Source organism: Hibiscus syriacus, unplaced genomic scaffold (assembly GCF_006381635.1).
Source record: "Hibiscus syriacus cultivar Baekdansim isolate YM2019G1 unplaced genomic scaffold, ASM638163v2 tig00111402_pilon, whole genome shotgun sequence".
NCBI classification, from domain to species: Eukaryota; Viridiplantae; Streptophyta; class Magnoliopsida; order Malvales; family Malvaceae; genus Hibiscus; species Hibiscus syriacus.
In genome coordinates this window covers 2494043-2515995 of record NW_024063082.1, presented here as the reverse complement: position 1 = coordinate 2515995, position 21953 = coordinate 2494043, and the positions used below count along the sequence as shown (strand labels likewise).

The 21953-nt window shown below is 31.7% G+C and overlaps 4 protein-coding genes across 6 annotated transcripts; all 4 read left to right on the top strand.

Moving 5' to 3' along the window:
• The first annotated feature begins 728 nt into the window (after positions 1-728).
• On the top strand, positions 729-8172 carry LOC120162422 (DNA repair protein RAD5A). Of its 2 annotated transcripts, XM_039172575.1 has the most exons (20): positions 729-1497; positions 1624-1757; positions 1862-1997; positions 2178-2231; positions 2315-2461; positions 2553-2704; positions 2776-2860; positions 2948-3220; positions 3377-3523; positions 3616-3771; positions 4681-4748; positions 5198-5320; positions 5398-5497; positions 5606-5718; positions 6191-6469; positions 6571-6771; positions 7208-7301; positions 7397-7468; positions 7669-7767; positions 7989-8172. In XM_039172575.1, exons 1-20 carry the CDS (start codon positions 952-954, stop codon positions 8109-8111), a joined length of 3102 nt encoding a protein of 1033 aa, XP_039028506.1. In that variant the 5' UTR covers positions 729-951; the 3' UTR covers positions 8112-8172. The 2 variants fall into 2 exon arrangements, with proteins under 2 accessions (XP_039028506.1, XP_039028507.1); XM_039172576.1 differs by lacking the exons at positions 7208-7301; positions 7397-7468; positions 7669-7767; positions 7989-8172 and having other exon boundaries at positions 6191-6465; positions 6571-6700.
• An 857-nt stretch (positions 8173-9029) lies between these two features.
• On the top strand, positions 9030-10615 carry LOC120162409 (histidine-containing phosphotransfer protein 5-like). Its single transcript, XM_039172565.1, has 6 exons — positions 9030-9089; positions 9753-9883; positions 9990-10058; positions 10141-10212; positions 10342-10411; positions 10556-10615. The coding sequence occupies exons 1-6, from the start codon at positions 9030-9032 to the stop codon at positions 10613-10615; spliced, it is 462 nt and encodes a 153-aa protein (XP_039028496.1).
• A 620-nt stretch (positions 10616-11235) lies between these two features.
• On the top strand, positions 11236-11917 carry LOC120161697 (zinc finger A20 and AN1 domain-containing stress-associated protein 3-like). The gene is made up of 2 exons (XM_039171910.1): positions 11236-11379; positions 11461-11917. Exon 2 carries the CDS (start codon positions 11485-11487, stop codon positions 11905-11907), a length of 423 nt encoding a protein of 140 aa, XP_039027841.1. The 5' UTR covers positions 11236-11379; positions 11461-11484; the 3' UTR covers positions 11908-11917.
• Positions 11918-19739: 7822 nt separating this feature from the next.
• LOC120161834 (ferredoxin, root R-B2-like) lies at positions 19740-21936 on the top strand. Of its 2 annotated transcripts, none has more exons than XM_039172040.1 (2): positions 19740-19841; positions 21308-21936. In XM_039172040.1, the coding sequence occupies exon 2, from the start codon at positions 21337-21339 to the stop codon at positions 21799-21801; it is 465 nt and encodes a 154-aa protein (XP_039027971.1). In that variant the 5' UTR covers positions 19740-19841; positions 21308-21336; the 3' UTR covers positions 21802-21936. The 2 variants fall into 2 exon arrangements, with proteins under 2 accessions (XP_039027971.1, XP_039027970.1); XM_039172039.1 differs by lacking the exon at positions 19740-19841 and adding an exon at positions 20579-20650.
• Positions 21937-21953: the final 17 nt, after the last annotated feature.

The following is a 21953-nucleotide window of genomic DNA, read 5'->3' as shown; positions in this document are numbered from 1 at the left end:
TTAATCAGGGACAAAGTCATGATTAAATATTGACATGTGTCGATATATTAGATTATTTAAGAAAAATAAAATGATTTATTAGATATTCATATTCAAAATTCAGCACGAACCAATTAATTTTAGTGATTAAAAGATTGTTGTTATTATTGATGTCCCGAGTTTGAGCATTGCATATGTAAGAGAATGAACGTTCATTGTCAAATAGTTGAGAATTTTTGTACAAATAATACATTGTATTCACCCTATATATTTAAACTAAAAATTCACAATACAACACCTAATTTGTTAAATATTTAAACTCACAATGACTTAAATCGTTACTAGATAAAAAATTTGAGAATATGAGATTATCATTCTTTGGTTCATCATCTACTCAATTAAATATTTAATAATATATTTTTTAATTTAAATATTTATTTTTACATAAATCAAGATATTATTAGACTAAAATTATATCAAATATACTAAATTTTTAATAGAGGTCTAGTCCCTTTAAGATATAATAGAACTCTACTTTTATTTTCAACCATTTAATGTTGAACATTTATACTACTAACATCCTTAGTACTCGCCTAGAATCTCATAAAATAGCAACACATCCTTTACCACCAAAATGGTTGGATTCATGCCATCGAATAAATATAGATAAAATAAATGGCGGGAAATGATAAATCGCGCGGGAATATAAAGTACAAGCTTCAAATCACACTATAAAACTTTATTATGTGTCCTCTTTAAAAGTTTTTCCACTCTCCCGTCACCTCTGAAACTCACCCGCCATCCATTAACATGTTTACCCATTGCGTATTCTAGCATTTAGCCCCCGAAATTCAAATATCTTCCCTTTGTTGATCACCTTTGATTAAACAATTTCATCATTAGTACCGAAATCAGGATCGCATACGTGGGATTAACTCGGGCCTAGGGTTAGGGTTTTTTAGAGTAATCCGAATGGGTGGAAACAAGGTGTCGGAGGAGCTCATTTCCACCGTCCGATCGATAGTCGGATCAGATTATTCCGAGATGGATGTAATTAGAGCGTTACACTTGGCCAAACACGACGCCACCGCCGCCATCAACATAATTTTCGACTCGCCTCAAAATTTCAAGCACAGAGAGAAACAACTTGAACCGGAGTCCCAAATTTCGAGCTCCGATATAGCGACGGTTAGTGTGAAGCCGAAGATAAAGGGCGAAGAGAACAAGGATTCTAGCTTTAGTAGTAATGGAAAAGTCGTATGTGGTGCGAGTTCTTTGGAAGATGAGGGAAATCTTAGGCTCGAAAACGATTGGTGGTTTGTTGGCTCCAGCGAGGTACCCGGACTTTCTACGAGTAAAGGAAGGAAAGTGAAGGCTGGGGAGGAAGTTTACTTCACGTTTCCATTGAAGAGTAGTGGCTTGAGTCCGTTGGGGCCAGTTGGGAAAGGCTTCGGGAGAGGAAAGGCAGCTGCAGCTTGTTCAGAGATTGTTAGATTCTCTACCAAGAACTCCGGGGAGGTGAAAATTTGTATTGAATTGCTAGTAATCGTTCGTTTATTGTTTTCACCACTTGTATTTATGGATGCAAAAGTGGGACTTGAATATGAACTAATATAATTGTAAAAGCAAATAATATTTTGGCAGATTGGTAGAATACCCAATGAATGGGCACGTTGCCTGTTGCCTCTTGTGAGGGATAAGAAGGTTAGAGTTGAAGGGAGGTGTAAATCAGCTCCGGATGTCTTGGGTATAATGGACATTGTTGTCTTATCTTTAAGGTGGGGTTAGTTTGAATGCTTACACTTTGATGTTTGTGAAATGGGTATTTGATTTTGTTACTAAATTTGGTTTTAATGAGGGTGGTTTTTTTGGTTTGATCCAGTGTGTGTATTAATAGTTCCATGTTCCATAAGTATCAGCAAACTTCACTCAAGGCAGCCAGCAATTGCACCGACGAATCTATTGTTCATCCTCTTCCAAGTTTGTTCCGGTTGCTTGGCCTAACACCTTTTAAGAAGGTTATTGTTTGTCTTAAAGTTTTCATTATTTCGGTCGTGATTGCCTAGTTGATAAATTTATCATGAATTGAGCAAAAACTGCTGTTGGTTTTGAAACACTTGTGTTTCTATTTTACCACTACTGAACCTTTCTCTCAAATATTTTAATGAGAAATATTCTTGTTGCTTTATGATAATTAGGCAGAACTATCTCCAACTGATTTGTACACAAGGAAGCGACCTTTGGAGACAAAGGTAGCAAATAAAATACAGTTATATTTACTATTTAAGTAATTAATTTTTAGTGGGTGAATTACTGAATGATATTGCGGAAACAGGATGGTTCTGGTCTTCATACCCCATTGTCAACTAAAAACAAGTTAAAGAATCAATCTCAAAATGGAAATGAGGTTGAAAATGAGGAATCTATCTCTGATGCTGATCTTGACAATATTGTTGGTGTGGGAGACAACTCTGAGTTAGAGGTATTATCATCTCTGAAAAAAGTGTATGTAGATAAATATATCACCACTACTAATGATAAGGTGAGATCATATGACAACTCTTTTGTTGTAGGAAATGGACCCTCCTAGCATCCTCCAGTGTGAGCTTCGGCCTTACCAAAAGCAGGCTCTCCACTGGATGTTTCAGGTGGAGAAGGGAAGTTCCTTGGATGAGGCAGCAACAACTTTGCACCCTTGTTGGGAAGCATATCGCTTAGCAGATAAGTATGTCAGATTATCTTTTTAGCAGACTAGTTCCATTGTTACTGGATATTGATGGAGTACTGTTTTTTTAGGAGAGAGCCTGTTATCTACTTGAATGCATTTACTGGTGATGCTACAATAGAATTCCCAAGCACACATCAAATGGCTAGAGGAGGAGTACGGTCTTACTATTCCTGATGTATTTTTAACATAGTTCCCTCTTGTTATGTTGTTACTGCATCTTAACTTCCTTTACTTATGAAGATTCTGGCAGATGCTATGGGGCTTGGGAAGACAATCATGACAATATCCCTCCTAGTAACCCATTCAGAAAGAGGTCGGCAATCAGATAGTCGATGCCCGGATCAGCCTTCTGATCAAGGTGGTGAAGTCGTTGATATATTTGGCCAATCACCAAGTTCATTGAAAAATATAATGAAATTTCCCAGCTTTGATAAGTTAGCTAAGCAAAAAGACAAACTTGCCGATGGTGGCAATCTGATTATATGTCCCATGACACTTCTTAGCCAATGGAAGGTTTGTCTTTTCAGTTTTGAAGCAGACTCGGTCTATGGTATTCCATAGAGTGGCATCTGCATATTACTTGGCAGTTCTATGAATATCTATGTTGTATCTGATTAATTCTTCAATTTCTGTTATTGTTTGTGGCTCTAAACATTTGGGTAATGTCAGGTAGAGATCGAAACTCATGCACAACCAGGGTCTTTGTCTTTGTACGTTCATTATGGCCAAAGTAGGCCAAAGGATGCAAAAATGCTTGCCCAGAATGATGTTGTAATCACTACATATGGAGTTCTAGCTTCAGAATTTTCAGTAGAGGTGGTTAAAGAAGATTGCTTCTATTGTTGTTAAAACTTAAAATTACTGCATACTTTTACACTAATGAAAGGTGACTCTTCTTTTATTGCCAGAACTCTGAAGATAATGGAGGATTGTACTCGGTGCGTTGGTTCAGGATTGTTCTTGATGAAGCACATACCATAAAGTCTTCTAAAAGTCAAATTTCCATGGCTACCTCTGCTTTAGTTGCTGATCGTCGCTGGTGTCTCACTGGGACTCCTATCCAGGTAATGGCAGTATGGAAAAGTGCCTAAAGTCTGTTTTAAATGCTTTTTGAATGAGCATGGTAATTGTTTCATATCTTGAAGCAAAGGAGAACGCTTCTCAGTATTTATTGGATTTGAAGTTTCTTCTGTTCTATTCTTATTCCATTGGCTGAGGACATGCCTCACACATTATAGTATAAAGTGTGTAGGCGAGAGATATAGAATAGGGAGAGGGACAGAAATGGGGATGTGGAGAGAGAAAGACAAGTTTGAGAGGGAAAAGTAACCTAGTGAGCAATGAAGGAAAAAAGGAGATAGGATAGTTCAATATCCTAAAAGCTGAGTGGAAATTACAAGCTAAATTGGAGCCCATAAACCCTAATCTAAATAGCGAATCCTAATATAATCCTTACCATAAATTAAGTCCTGATATTGGTGATTGGTCTATCACTTAACCGGTAGCACATTGGAGCGCCCTGGTATCTAATTATTGGGAGTTGGTGGTTGCCATTTGCTTAATATACCTTTTGGTATATTAAGTGGTGTAAAATTTAAAACGTTGAAACCATGCATTGCCATTGAAGAATCTGTACTATTCATAATCCAGAAGAATTCTCCCTAATGCATATGGAAATTCTATATGATGGACTTCATCATTATTAGATTTAGAGATTGAAGTTTTGATACAATTCCTAATTGAATGTACCCATCCATGTATCTTTTCTTCATGCTTGCAAAGATTTCTTTCTCTACACGTATATATTTCCTTTTTATCCTAGAATTTCATGTTTTGCATTATCTAAGTTATTTTTATTTCTTGATGATCTATTTCAGGTTTTAATATTACTTTGTAGTTATCATTTGCTTCCTAACCTAACTTATAGATTTCCAAGGTCTTGTATGCTTCTTAATGATAAAATTTTCTCACAGAACAAGCTGGAGGATATATACAGTCTTCTCCGCTTTTTGAAGGTTGAACCTTGGGGTAACTGGCCCTGGTAAGCTTTCCAGTTATTGTTTGTTGGAAAATTTAGGATATGAAAAGTCTTCTTATTTATTGGTATTGATGAACCACTAAATTTTGATATTATTGTTTCTTGATTTTTTTTTTTTGCATGTTTTCTAAAACAGAATTTTAATTAAGATTAAAATGCTTATCTCTCCCTGCAGCACCTAGAAATTGTTTAGCTTCCTAAGGTCACATTTATTTCTCTCTGGATTGAAGAGGGAGCCTTTGTTTATCAGCATGGATATGTGTTGAACATTAAAATTATCTTGCAATATATAAAACCGTTTTTCTTTTATGCCTCTTTTTGTCTGTTGATATGCAAAGGCAAATGCATTTTGCAGGCTGTGTTAAAACAGATTCTTTGAATTTTTCTTTACCTAGAAATATTCCTTGAATTTTATACATCTCATAATGTTCAGCTAACTAGCTCTGATATAGGTGGAATAAACTCATCCAAAAACCATTTGAGGAGGGTGATGAGAGAGGGCTAAAGTTGGTTCAGTCAATCTTAAAGCCAATCATGTTGAGGAGAACAAAGTGCAGCACAGATCGACATGGCAAGTAAGTATACTGTCTGGGAATCCTTGGTTATTGCATATGAGTTTTTAATAGATTTTGCTCCTAAAATTGTGTTATAGGCCGATTCTAGTTCTCCCTCCGGCTGATGTCCAGGTGATATATTGTGAGCTAACTGAAGCTGAAAAGGACTTCTATGAAGCCCTGTTTAAAAGATCGAAGGTATAACGTAGTTTGTATCAGCTTGCTTCATTGATGTCTTGGTTTATATACATTTGATGCTGCCTTTTTACTTTATAATTGTTACGAGTTGGTGGGATATCTGTTCAGGTGAAGTTTGACCAGTTTGTTGAACAAGGTCGCGTTCTTCATAATTATGCCTCTATTTTGGAGTTACTTCTCCGTCTACGTCAGTGTTGTGATCACCCATTTCTTGTGATGAGGTCTGTTGCTTACCTTTATTCCCTCCTTCCTGGTTTTTGTTAGTGTGTCAATGATTCTGTGATAATGTGCTGATATGGTTAGCTGTATATTCTAACTGTTAATGGCTTACAATGAATTGTGTTACTCAAATTAAGTGTATGTCATTGAGACAAGCTTCGTTTGAAAGATATTTACTTGAAACAATGTCTTCTGAATGCTTATATAACGAGTTTGACAGTCGTCATGCTAATTGCCTGATGTTTTCTTGGAACTTGTTATATTATTTGCTTTTGTGATAATTTAGTTTTGTGCTCAACCTTATAGTTATCAGTCTTTATTCAGGCAATACTTGAGGGATATTGGTGGTTTCTTGGATTATTTATTTCACTAAAATTACTTTATTGGACTAAAAATGGCTTATGAAGGTATAAAATTGAAACTGTTTGCCCATTCTTATGAATAAATGTTGATGGGTGTTTTGATGTGTTCTAGCCGAGGAGATACACATGAATACACAGATCTTAATAAGCTAGCTAAACGATTCCTTAGAGGTGGGCAGAATACAGTAGAAAGTGAAGCCAAGGATCTACCTTCAAGGGCATATGTCCAGGAGGTGGTTGAAGAGCTGCGCAAGGGAGAACAAGGAGAGTGTCCAATATGTCTTGAAGCATTTGAAGATGCTGTACTAACACCATGTGCTCACCGCCTATGCCGTGAGTGTCTCTTAGCAAGTTGGCGGAATGCAAATTCTGGTTTATGTCCTGTTTGTAGGTATCTTGAAATCAGTTCTTTTTTTACTTTTATAGCCTCGGGTTAAGTTTAAGATGAGTTCACGAAACCTGGTCTTAGAGTGCTATTGTTTTACCTTGCAGGAAAACTGTAATGAGGCAAGATCTTATTACAGCCCCAACTGAAAGTCGGTTCCAGGTTGATCTTGAGAAAAATTGGGTGGAGTCAACTAAGGTTCAAGCTTTGTTGCAAGAGCTTGAAAATCTTCGTTCATCGGGCTCTAAGAGCATTCTCTTCAGCCAATGGACCGCATTTTTGGACCTCTTGCAGATTCCTCTTTCTAGGTAATTATTCCAACTTGATCTAACATTTTGTAGTTGATATCTGGTTGAAGCTCTATCAGTGTCTTGAACTGCTATTTCTTTCATAAAAAGCAGCTTTAAACATGGTAGCTATGGCACTCTGAGGCATGTTTCAATAATCAGGAGGGGACTTTAAACAAACAATTTATCATACTGACAAAAGTTAGCCAAAATCCCATTCAACATGGTTTTGTTTTGGATCAAATGTGATGTAGAGACTCATGTAACAGAATTTAAATGGTTTGGATCATGTTCAAGTTGATTTGGTGGAAACAATCTCAATCTAGTTCTAAATATTGTTAAAGATGCCATGACATGCTTTTATTAGCTTTTTTCCCTTCCTCTCCACCTCATTTCTCTTGTTTTTACACGGAAACTATTGATCACGGTAGTGTGCTTCTGCTTTATTTATGTTCAGGCACAACATTCCCTTTCTTCGCCTAGATGGGACTTTGAATCAACAGCAGCGCGAAAAAGTAATAAAACAGTTTTCAGAAGATAGCAAAATCATGGTTTGTGATATAATTTTCTTCTGGATAAAGATATTGATTTTAATAGTTTTCTAGATGGCTCTAGTCTTACTGTTTGTTTCATGTTTTCGGATCAGGTGTTGCTAATGTCACTGAAAGCTGGCGGGGTTGGAATAAATCTAACAGCAGCCTCTAATGCTTTTGTTTTGGTATGCTGAAGGACAAGTTTATAATCTTCCAAGTGCAGTGATTGTTGGTGTTACATATTTGAGTCATCTCTACTCTGTGCTTCTGCATTTTCATTCATGAAATTTTAGCCTAGGAGTAGTCTGAGTGTTGAATCGGGTATTTTTCCGACACGGGTATGTTTTAATGATTATATTTTTATTAACATGTTCTTGTAATGCAGGATCCATGGTGGAATCCAGCTGTAGAAGAACAAGCCGTAATGCGCATTCATCGAATTGGGCAGACTAAGAGAGTCGCAATCAAACGGTTCATTGTCAAGGTATAAATTTCTCCGTGACTGTTGTGCTTTGGTGGGATGACAGGTTAAAAATAGCAAGTTGAAGTAGCCTTCTCTTTTATCCTGAATTAAGCTTAGTTTACATAAGTAAAATTCGAATGAATTTGAACCACAAGTTTCGAGTTGAACTCTAGTTACAACTCTTTGTTCCTTTGGGTTTGGTTCGATTAATTCGTTTTACATATTACGGGTGTGAAAAGCAGGGAACCGTGGAGGAAAGGATGGAGGCAGTGCAAGCGCGGAAACAGAGGATGATTTCCGGTGCCTTAACCGATGAAGAAGTTCGAACTGCGCGTCTTGAGGAACTCAAAATGTTTTTTACTTGATTTTTTCTTCTTCTTTAAATTGTGTACCTGTATGTTTTGCATGAGAGAATCATATATATTAGTCAATCTGATAATGTATTAACAAAAACACAATTTCAAATTATCTCCAGCAGAAGCTCTGCGATTTGAATCCTCGTTAAAACTACAAGTTTATCACTCGGTGTATATATATATGTATGCGAGTACGACGCCAGTTCTTCGAATACAGCTTGAGCGTGGACTGTACATCTGCCTGAGAGTTGAGACGTCATTAATACATCTAAAATGAATCACCATGATAAAATCTACAAATATGAAATAAACTAAAACATGAGATTAATATGATATAAATAAATAATTAAAAACACCATAAATATAACACCAGTATAAGAATTTATAGGGAAAACATAAAATACATATTTGATGGGTAAAAATGTATACATGAAAATAAAACATATAAATAAATACACAATTTCTTATCCTTAATATAATTATCCACGTAAGTAATGTTCAAAATCCCTTCTCTTGAGGAGATGCAAATACATGCAATTTTAATCTGCTAATTACAAGTACATAATCAGAGTTGGCATAACAAGAAATCATTGGAGTGTTCAATTTATTGATATTATTTAAATGATTAAGTGATTTGATTGACAAAATTAAAAGATTAATATTAAAATTTTCATGATTAAATGATCATAGTTGAAATTTATCCTTTAATTTTAAATTACTAAACCCTGCTAAATTATATATAATAACTGTTGTATTTTATCAACTAAATATATATTGTAAATCAAATTTACTTTTAAAGGTAATAAAATTAATATCCTAATAATTATATTTCCTTATAATCCAGGGGGAGATTTAGCAACCTCGGTGACACATCGTTTATGGTTCTACCCATCTACTTGAAGAAAACAAAAACAAGAAGAAGAGAAAATGGCAGCTGCTGCTTTTGCCCGGCAACTCCTGGACTATCTTAAGCAAATGCACGACCAGGTTTTGTATTTGTTTTTCGTTCTTCTCTTTTTAATATTTTTTTCTATTTATATTTGCGGATTTAATTACATGATTTCCATAGTTGAAAGATGATAAAACGTTAATTTTTAGATTCGAATCTCTAACGGTTAACGGTTTCAAGATTTGAAACTTATAAATATAACTAAATCGTATTTTAAATCTTTTACATTTAACTTGTAATCGTTTCTTGAACTCGGATTTTATAAGCTAAAAAATATATACAAGTATTAATGTAAAATCAATCTTTATAATGAGGTCCTGTTGGGTTTTTTTAGATTATTTTATGAGTTAACCAAGTTAACTCGAACATTCGTTGGTTTTAAGTTAATAGTTCTTTTTATTTGAATTTTACAGTTAACGATCTTAAGATTTAAAACTTATAAAGTTTTTTAAATTTGAAGATCTATCAATTTTAAGTTGAGTCAAAGCTTTATTGTTTTTCTTATTCGAATCTTAACGATTAACGGTCTCTAGATCTAAATCTTAACGATTAGCAGTTAATGATGTGTTAGAATTGAACTGTATTTAATTGAAATCAAAACATTTATTTATTCATCTAAGTTGATCTTTAAATATATTTAAAGTCGAATCAAATTTAATTTAAATTTTTTATTAATGGATATTGATTGATTGTGGATGTAGGGCATACTGGACCATAACTACGACCGGCTGAGATCCATGCAAAATGAAGAGAATCCTCAGTTTGTTGATGAAGTGCTCTCAATGTTCCACCGAGATGCTCCTGAATACATTTCCCGAATCACTGATTTACTGTAAGATTTCTTATGGTACAATAGTAAAATTAATCCTCAATATTTATCTGTTTTTCAAATTGTACCCTTAATTTTTTTTCAATCATATGTATTTATATATGAGCAGCAGGCCAGTTGATGTGAACTATGTTAAGGTCAAGGACGCTGCTCACCAGCTCAAAGGCTGTGGCTCTATGTAATATATATGTGTATGTACGTATGTCTGTTATTTTTTATTTTATAATTCTAAATAATGATACTTTTACAAAATATAACAGCGTTGGTGGTCAGCGGTTGACTATCGATTGTTACCAGCTTCAAAATGCCTGCATTGAGAGAAACAAGCACAGGTGGGAATCGATAATGTTAATTAATTAATTCACTTATTAGCGACGATTTCATTTAAAACCGTCGCTAATATTTTTGTTTGACTTAACGCTTTTTCTTGTTAACTAAAGCTTTCATGTATATATTGTTAGATGCCTTGACATGTTCGAAAGGGTGAAAACAGAATTCAATCTGTTGGAAGGACTGACTAACATAATTCAGGTAAATTCTTATGATTATATATTTATAATATCGACGATGCATAATTTTATATATTATTAAATATCGATGATAATTTATTTGCTTAAATAAAGGAATATCCTAAACATTATGTCCTAAAAATATGTTTTTTTTTTTTGGTGATAGATGGAGAAAGACATTGCCTTTCATGCGACAAGACGGTGCCGTACTCGTCGTCAACCTTAGCAAGCTGTGTTTAGTAGTTTTTTATGGTTTTCTGTATTAGGGACTGATAGATAATTATATTAATGCATGATCTTAAAAGGTGTACTCTTTTTCCACTCTTGGACATGAGGAGTGGTTTTTTAACGAGACACCTCTTTATCTAAAAATATATATAAATTTGGAGTTGTTATTTTGTGATTTTCATTTTAACATTATATTGTTACTGTTTAATATAATTAATCATACTATTATATGTTATATTCTTACCGTGATAACAAATGTTTTCATAATCATAATTTAAATTAATATTTAGGACGTGGTATATTTAGTCGGATTAAATTTATAATTTATTCGTATTCGATTCGTGTATAACACCTCATCACCTAATTTAATTTGGATTTAAGTAAACTTCATCCTACTTCACTGTCTAATTATTTGTTTAAGTAGGTTGAGGATTTACATTTTTATTAATTAAACATAACTGAAAAATTAAAATTACCTTACAATTATTTTATGATTTCCAAATACAATTATACAACGTGACGTAATAGCTCAACTGACTGTATTATATTGCATGTGGTAGGGAAATGCAAATAAGGGTGAGCAAAACTTAGGTTAAAGTATTGAATGGAACCAACCACAACCATGAATCTACTGTTCAACTTCTTATATTTTTAGAGAACAATGATTTTCCTTTCTGTTTTTAAGAAGGGGAATAGATTTGTGGTTTCGTTTCTGATTTCCCCTTCTCCACCTTTCCCGCCTCTTTGAATCTCTTGGCTCCGGTCATTTTTCTTTTTCTTTTTTTTATTTTTCCCGTCAGATAGGGTTTTAATTTGTTTTATTAAATGAACCTTTTTACACAGGTTTGGAAGAAATTCGAAGAAGAAATGGCGGAAGAACATAGATGCCAAACACCAAATCTATGCGCTAACAATTGTGGATTACACGGAAACCCTGTAACGCAAAATCTTTGTTCTAAATGTCACCGTGATCTTCAGCTTAAACAACATCGATCTTCCTCCGCCAAACACGCCGTTAATCAGATCCCAACCCCTTCGTGTTCGTCTTCGTTCCAGGTGAAGGATGAACAGACGGCGGAGGTTGTGGTTGAGGTTAGACCTAAGCGATGCTTGGGCTGCAACAAACGCGTGGAGCTCACGGGGTTCAAGTGCAGGTGTGGGATGGTGTTTTGTGGGATCCATAGGTACCCGGAAGAACATGGATGTAATTTTGATTTCAAAGCCACGGGGAAACAACAGATTGCCAAAGCTAATCCTATTGTAAAGGCTGTCAAGCTTCGGAAAATATGAATTTGATGTGAAACAATTTAATTCAAAAGGTAAAAACAAATGTTGTCAATTTCAGATTTTGGAGCATTGAAAGGTGATGAATTTGGATCGACCATCGAGTCTCGGCGGCCGGCCGATCGCTCAACATTAGGGGTGTGGCTTAGATGGTGGTGTTTGTTTGTTAAGTTGACGAAAATATTAAAAAAGAGAAAATAATGAGATGAACTTTTTTTTTCTTTATTTAAAAAAAACATATGATAGGAATTGAAGTAAAATTTTAAGTTTGGGTTTGTTCTCTTTTTCTCCCTTTTTCCATAATCACCGTTATTTTCTTTTCTTTTTCATCTTTATGATGATCGATCAACAATAGTTTTAATTTTAGTTGTCGATCGTCGATATTCATTATTTTTCCTTTAATACTAGTTTTGATATTGGTTGTCGATCGTCGATATTTATTATTTTTCTTTTATTTTATTATAGCATATCTTTATTTTTTTCTTATTTTTTATTCTTAATAATTCTGTCTTTTTAACACGTATTCTTTTATCTCTATGACACGTTTTTCTCTGCCTCTATAGCACATTTTCAATTGTTTAGCCGTTGTTTTCGTTTATTTTTTCATGGTTGGATTTGACATCGTCACGACTGATCAAGATGACACTTGTTTATTATCATGATGATCTTTTCTGCTTTGGACCCTCATATTGGGTTTGGATATGCGGGTTTGCATTCGTGGATAGTATTTTCACATCGCTCGATTCTGATTTGCGATATGTTGGTGGTCTTTCAATAGTTTTATTCCCTTTTATGGTTCATTTTCCGATGCAGTTCGATCTATTCATATTTATCTCTTGTTCAATTTTTTGGTTAGATTTTTCAATATTTTCCTTGTATGGTCATTGTGATCTTAAGTGACTAGTTTTTTTGTGTTTAGAAAAATATTCTTATTATATGTTTAGTTTACAGTTATGGTTGTAAATTTTATTGTAATTTGAATATTTTATATTTTTAATAAAATTAGCATTCTCTATGCAAAAACATATGATAGTAACTTAGATAATTTAAATCAAGCAATCGTTAATATCATCTAATTTGTAAAATAAATAAATAAAATATAATAAATCATGATCTAAAAAATTAAAAATTCTAATCAAATAATTAAAAAAAATAAGTGAATACAAATAAATATTATTGTGGATGATAAAAAGTAAGCACGTTAACATTAACATGACAATAAATATAATAATTATGGTAGGTGAACAATTACCTTTATCACAATTCAAGTACAATTTATCTTCATCTTTATGATCACCTATCAATATAACAGAAACAACTCCATAATCTAAATTAATTGTGTCTCAATATCATAACCAAATAAATGTCAATAAAAGAAATGTCATCAAATTTACTTTAAAAAGCATTCTACAATATAAAAAAACATACAATTAAATAAATTTGACCCTAAAAATAACCTAAGATCTCCCGAGATGGTTGTTTTGGATGAATCGTCTGACGTCTAAAATATAAAGATCTAAGATCACCGATTAACAAGAAAAATATCGATAATCACTGCATCACGTGCAATTCAATAAATTTGACTAAAATTTTATTAATTTGTTCTTTGTTATTTTCCTAAATTATTTGTTTTCTTTCCAAAAAATATTATACTCATTTTGAGTGCATATGATTAGATCTGATTTTATAAGTGATTGATCTAAAAATATTTTTTTAAATGAATATATATATATATATATATATATATATATATATATTAATAACACAAAATTTAATATAAAATTTTTATATATAATCGATCGAAAAGAATCTGCGACTGATTTCGGAAGTAGGTATGTTATTTAATTGCACACTAAAATGGCTGTCCCTTGTTCCCATATGTATGGGGTAAGGGGGAGGTAAGATAGTAGGCTGCCCCCAACACTAGGTTGAGAACAGCTTCCGTAGGAGACCTTCAAATTATGAAATGTCCTCCATGGGACTCGATCCCACGACCTCAAGGTTAAGAACCTTGTGCTCTACCAACTGAGCTGGATGGTCATTTCATTTAATTGCACACTGAGAAGTTAATTGTAACGTTATATGGTATAGTATATTCATTAAAGTCCAAATTGTCAAACCACGTGCCAAGTGGCAGCATCGTGTGTGAAGTTAAATCCCATTAGGGAATTCAAAAAAAATGATTTTAGAAATTTTATTCAGTACACTGTGCAAGTAGTCTCGAAATTATAAAATATTCTTTTATTATATCTATCGATTATAAAAAAAATTTGTAGATTAAACATTTGATTTTGAAAAGAATAATAAATTGCTCTATATTCTTAAAATCTTACTTTGATATTTAAATATTACATTCATTTAATTATTATTTTAATTCATTTACGAATAACAAATAAGTTTATCTACTATATAAATATTGAGAATTAAATTCTACGAATTAACACTAAATTATAATAAGATATGAAAATTGGTAGTTAAATTTATAATTATTCTAAACTTTTAACTGCTAACATCATCTCTGATTAAATTTTTTAAAAATTTAATTTATTATTTGTTTTAAATCGGGTAACTATTTGTAATTTTTCAGAATTGGTGGACTTAAAAAATCATCCTATAAGTAAGGGACTACATGCTTAGTTTACTCAAATTTATTTTGGGTTGGGGGCCAGCTAAATCGAAGGAGGAAGGTACATTCTAGAAGGCAATGTCATTGTCGACGCATCGAGATTTTTGTTGAACCAAGTTTAGAAGGTGGATATCCGTTATATTTGGCGCAAATTTAATAAGGTTGCAAACTCTTTAAATTTAATAAAAACTCTTTTTGAATTGCTTATCTAGTATAGTTGGTAGAGCGCAAGGCTCTTAACCTTATTATCATGGGATCGAGTTTCATTGAGGACAATTCATAACGGAGGTCTTTCACGGAAATTACTCTCAACTTAGTGTTGGGGCAACCTATTACCTTACCTTCCTCTTACCCTATTATATATGGGAATATAGTCAACTAATTTTTCTTTTTGACTAAATGCATCATCTTTTTATTAAGAATTGTTTTCTTATTTGAATGTGAAGCTTTGAATTAGATAAAATAATTTGATGTTCTGTGTTAAAAGAGAAAAAGAAGTAAAGTATACAAGTGGTCATTCAACTATATGGTGTTATTTTATTGAGACTCTTTATTATTAAAAATTATAAAATGATCATTTAATTATAGGGTGTTGCTTTGTTGAGTTTATAACTATTAAAAGTTACAAAATTAGCACATGATTATTTATATATTCTAAACTCATTATTTTTCATTAAAGATTAACGATAGTCTGAGTTGAATGTTAATATGTTAATCCAGATGTAATAAAATATGGTCTCAGAATCTCAAATGACTATCATATTTCAGTCAACATGTTAACGTCTAGCTCAGACAATCGTCAAATTTTTAACGAAAAATGAAGAATTTAAAATATATAAATAATTAAATGATCATTTTTTAATTTCTAAAATAGTTTAATAAAATAATACAATATATTTGAGAGGATGATTTTTATACTTTAAAAGAAGTGCATTATATAATGCAAGAGTGGAAATCGTGAAGATTCCAACATTTACACGATTTTCTAAATGTCCAGACTCTACCAACCACCTAATTATATTATTATATTAAGTGAAGATTCAAAATTTTAATATTTTATATGTTAAACAATACTTCTAATCACTGGTTTGTAGGACATTTTTATTATAATTATTAAAATTTTAAAATTTATAATACAATCATTGATTTTTTATTTTACTTTGTTTATGCCCACTGTCGTTAATTACTGTTAATAAATAATGATGTTACATATAAAACTATTCTAAATGAAAAACTATTCATCTTCTAAATTGACAGCTACCGTAAAGGCTGATCTTTCAAGGAAAAAAACGATCCATCGTTAATTTCAATGGTGGGAATACTTAATTTGGTTATAGGATTAATAAAGTTTGGTTTCAAGTTGATTTGATGATTAACAATGATGAATAAAAAAAATTTAGTTTTTAGTTTCTATTGGATCATTTTCTTCTTTTGTCGTCATTTCTATCTTCATTCAATGGTTTCTCCAATTGAATTAATCACCAAACCAAATTACTCTTTTTCTCTTTATTTCTATCAATTCAAACTCGTTGAGAAACCTTCTTATCTCCTCTAATCACTATCGAAACTAAAAGTTAAAATTTTTTAATTCCACATAGTCAATCGTTAAATCAACTTGAAATCAAATTACTTTAATCTTTTGATAAAATAAAACCTTTTTACTGTTGGAATCAATATTATCGGTAGCTTGTCCGGTCCGATTAACTCTCAAAATCGGATGAGCACATAACCGGTAAAGAACCGGCTGAGAATCGATAAAACCAGGGTGAACCGGCTGAAAACCGGCAAAATCGGTGTGAACCGCCGGTTCTCTTTTTTTCTTTTAAAAAAATTACACCAAACGACGTCATTTGTTAAACGAGCCAAGTCGAACTCGAGTACTGCTGAGCTCTACTCGAACTCGAAAACTTTAAAAGTAAGTTCAACTCGACTCAAAAACTCACGAGCTAAAAATTATCAAGTTCAACTCGAACTCGAAATATAATATTGAAACTTGAACTCAAAAAGGTTCGAACTAAAAAAAAAATTAGAAGCTCGATTGAAGCCTAAAATTCGAGCTCAATTGAAGTGAAAGAATAGTTCGTTCTGTGCTCACCAAAAGGCTACATGATTTTGAATGTCAAATTACCTCTAGTATTTATAGAAGTCACTTGGGATGCTCTTCTATGTTTCTTAGCCATGTGAGATTGTTTTGTTCTCATATTTTTACTCTTTAAACTTTTTGGATGCTCTTATATGTTTCTTAGCCATATGAGATTGTTTTTTTTTTTTAAAAATTAAACCAAACGATATCGTTTGTTACGATTTTTTTCAACCCCAAATTTATTTTTTGATTATAGTTATATAATTATATTTATTATTTAATATGTTTTACCTTAAATATTATGTTGTAGTTGATTTGAATCATTTTGTTTCACTTGATTTTATGTTTTTTATCTTATATATATTATGACTTGTAATATTTTATACATTTTAATATTGTAAACTTAAAAAAAGTGTTAAATATATATTAATATTGCTATGAATATTATATAAAATTAAAAAAATATTATTTTATATAAAATTTGATTGAACCTGATTGAACCAATGAATCAGTACCTTCATCGATTTAAGGTCCGGTCCAATTTTAAAAACATTGGTTGGAATTAATCAATGACTGCTTCGAAAAATTGACCTTTACTAAAAATACCAATTTGGACAATTATGGTTGTTGGGAAAAAAGGCTTTAGTACGCCACATCATCTAATGACAATAACCGTAGTGAAAACAAATTAAAAATTAGTGACAATAATATAAGTTTTAAAAGATTCAGTGACAACCTAAATGTTCAACGACTATCAATGTAGTGTACCCTATTTTTATAATTGTCGTCGTGTGGATTTGAGCAGAACAATCTTTAAAACGGCGTTTATCCGAAAAATCACATTTTTCATTTAATATTTTAGATTAGACACCGTTTAAATTATATTTTTTGAACTAACACTCTTTGTAGGAAGGCGTGCCTCTACACCGTGTTTTACGCCACGTGGTCAAAAGTGTGTCCGAGGCGCGACTTGTCAAATGTGTAAAAAATTCAGATGTTAATTTTGTAAATATTTTTAAACGAGTGTCAAATACATCATTAATTTTAATTATGGTGACATTTATGTAAAAATGTCAACATTTTGAATTTACAAACACTCCAGCCACATCACACAGTTTTAACTGCTTGTCATAAGCTAATGAAGTGGACGTGGTTGAGTTTATTAGTATTTTAGTATCATAAATTTATTTTTTATAATAATAAATTTTTTATACTTTTAAAAATTATAAATTTTATATATTTTGAAAAAATAATTTATTTTAAAATTAATTGTTTAAAAATATTAAAATAAAATTTTAATTACAATTAAGGGAAGAAATGAATTATTATTCATTAATATTTAGTTTTTAACAACAATTAATAATATTTATTCATTTTTAATAAAATTATTTTGATTTTTGCATTAAAATTACACAATACGTATAATCTAGTATAGAAAAATTTTGAGGGTAAGTATTTTAAAATATGAATAATTTTATAAAAGTTTTATAATTAGTATTTCTTTTACAAAATGATGATGATGATGATAATAATAAATATTTTATACTTTTAAAAATTATAAATTTCATATATTTTTTAAAAAATTATTACCTTTTAAAATTAATTGTTTAAAAATATAAAAAAATATTAAAATAAAATTTTAATTACAACCGAGGGATCAAATGATTTATTATTCATTAATTTTTAATTTTTAACACCAATTAATAATGTTTATTCATTTTTAATAAATTTGTTTAATTTTTTGCATTAAAATTACATAATACATATAATTTAGTATATAAAAACTTTGAGGGGGTGTTTGGATGGGAGAATGTGGATTCCATTAATGTGGGATTCCCATGGGAATGAAATCCACATTCCCCTGTTTGGTTAGCACGAGAATCTCATTTCCGGTAATGTAAGATTATCAATAGTGAATTTTTTTGGGTATATTATCGGAAATGTCATTACCTCCATTTCCTTAGGTATTATTGGATTCCCGACGTTTTGGACTAAAATACCCTTAATTTTTTTTAAATATCATTTTTCTGTCATTGAATAATAAAAATTCTACGAATGTTAAATTACAAATTTATCCTTAAACTATTTTAGATTTACAAAAAAATCTATAATTAAAATTTTATACGAAGTTCATGGGTTAAAATAAAATTTTACTCTTTCATTAAACCTTTTTATATTTTCAATTTTGTAAAAATAATTATATAAATTTTATGAATTTAAATTTTTTAAAGAAAATATATAAATATTTTTCAACTTGTTATAAAACAAATATATAATGGTCAAATATACATTCCAATAATCTTTTATTCTTTTAACCAAACACGGTAATCTTACATTCTTGCTAAGCTAACCAAACACAAAATACAACATTCTCAGTAATCATATTCATTGGTAATCTTACATTCACACTGGTAATCTTCCATTCTGTGAACCAAACGTACCCTGAAGGTAAATATTTTAAAATATGAATAATTTTATAAAAGTTTTATAACTAATATTTCTTTTACAAAATGATGATGATGATGATAAATATTTTATAATTTAAAAAATTATAAATTTCATATATTTTAAAAAAATATAAAAAATATTAAAATAAATTTTTAATTACAATGGAGGGATCAAATGAATTATTATTCAATATTTTTTTTTTAAATATATGAAATTTATAATTTTTAAAATTATAAAAAAATTATTATTATAAAAAATAAACTTGTGACACTAAAATAATAAACTCAACCACTACACATATTACCCACGTCATTAAAATCCCAATCAGTTCACAACCTGTGTAATCGTGGGTGTTTGTACAATTCAAAATACTGATGTTTTTACACAAATGTCACCATAATAGAAATTAATGACGTATTTGACACTCCTTTCAAAATATTTACAAAATTAACATCCGAATTTTTTATACATTTGGGGCGCCTTCGACCACGTGACGTAAAACGCGGTATAGGGACGCATCTTTTTGCAAAAGAGTGTTAGATCAAGAAATATAGTCTGAACGGTGCCTGACTGGGAAATATATAGCGTTAAGGTGATATTTCGGGAGAAACTCCCTTTAAAAAAAGATTTGAAAATTATTTTTATTGAAATCTTAATTCTAATAATCAGATGATGAAAGATTCACTCTTCTGAGAACTATATTCATCATCTCGTCACTGTCACAGTGGTACTCTAGGGTTTTAAGGCTCATTCCTCGTTCTCTCCGCTCCCCAAACTCTTTCAGTAAGCTCCCTTATCCCTTTGTTCTTCTCCTTTCTTTTTAGCTTTGATTTGCATTATTTTTTAATGTTTACTTAAATTTTGTGATATGATTTGTTTCCTGCTTGTGTTCCTGGTTTTTACTTTGCCTTATTTTCTTGTTTCTTCCTTTTCAAGCTTGGTTTATTGGTCGAAGTCTGGGTTTTTCTTAGATCTTTTCCTTTTGGAAGATCATATATATGGTTGAGTTGTAATATTACTTCTTTTACAGGCTGAAATGGTTTTTTTTCTTTCTTGTTTTCATTTGGAATTTTGTTGTAACTTGAAATGGTTTTTTTTTTCTTTCTTGTTTTCCTAGAGAATAGCTTAGATTTTTTTTAATTAACGAAAGGTAAAATTTTGTATCTTTGCAGTAGAAGAGTGTTGAAATGTGATACAAAAGAAAAAGAAAAACCATTGATTTCTGTTGGTTTTATTCATTAATCATTTTCCTAAAATTTGTAAGTAGTCCCTATCTTTTTAGCAATTTCATGAATGGTGCTTCCAAAGATAGGGTAGTAAAAGCTTTTGCAGGGTAAGCTCATGTACTGCAACTTATTCACATTATTGACTCATAATAATGTGATATTTTGTTTTCTGGCATTTGTTGATGGTAACAAGAGAGAAGTTCAAATACCATAATTTTGTAGTTTATTCATTTATGCATCTTGTTGTCATTCATGTTGATTCTTGGTTGTGCCTTTTGCCAAGTGGTAGAATATTGTCTTTGGTGGGACAAGGAATTGGGCAATTAATGGATCAAAAGTTTTAAGAACAGCCAATGATGCTCCTGGGTAAATTTTGTCCAGTATTTTTATCTTTTTATGATAAGTTTCTACTATGTGTTTTAAGTATGGAGCCTCGAGCGGAAAGCGGCGTTCGCTTGGCTAATCATGTCTTGTAGTGCTTCAGGCATAAATTGTCTTGTTACTTCAGAAATGGATGATATGGTTCATTTAGAGTTTTTGCATCTTTTCAGGGAGATCTTTATAAAATTTCCCTTCACTTCCCCTGAACCTATGGATAAAAGTTGGATGATCTGTGATACCTTCAATTCGTATTTTGTGTTTGATTATGCATTAGAGAATCACAGTGAACCGATAATTAGAAATATTATTTGATCCAATGAATTTTTATTTCTCAAGAAATATTATTTCATCCTTGCCCACCCGAATCCAATCTCTTGAGACGCAAGGGAAAATATTAAGCTGATTCATTTTCATAATTGTTCTTGTTTCTCTTATAGTACAAGGCATTTACTTTTGTTTTAGGTTCAAGGTTCAGTGTTATTTATTTAACTTTACTTGTTTGATATGTCTGGTGTTAGTTGCTTCCTTTCAGCGTTGTCGTTGGATCATCTGGCTTCCCTCTTGTTCAACTGAATTTATCTTTTTGTTTTAAATGCTTGTTTGTTGCTACCCCTTATATCATTTGCTATTTATGTGCACTAGTTGAATCGCCGAGAAAGAAGAAAACGAAAATGGCAACTGTGAGCCTTTCCTCCCCATCTATTGTTAAAGCTGCAATCCCAAACCAGTTTACGAGTTCCATGGTGAAGGCACCAAGATATGTTGGGTCTGTCAAAACCATCTCAAAATCTTTTGGCTTGGGATGTTCCTCCAATCATCGAATGACGATGGCAATGTACAAGATTAAGCTTGTAGGGCCAAAGGGTGAGGTGAACGAGTTTAAAGCCACGGAAGCTGAGTACATTTTAGAGGCAGCTGAGGCAGCAGGAGTAGAACTGCCGTATTGTTGCAGAGCTGGAGCTTGCTCCATATGTACTGCGAAGGTAGTTTCAGGCACGGTGCATCAACCGGATGCTATTTATCTCGAGGATGATCAAATTAAGGAGGGTTATATGCTGACTTGTGTTTCAAAGCCTACATCAGACTGTGAGATTCACACTCACAAGGAACTTGATCTTTATTCTCCATCAAAATGAAGTTGAACTTTTTACCAGTTATTTTGGGGGGTGAAGAATGTGTTTGGGGTCTGGGAACTTGTTGTATGAAACTCTCTTTTTAGTATGATTTTGGTATCAATGAGAGTTTTAGATGGCTGCCATGGGCAATAAGTTTAACTAGTGTTGTTTAA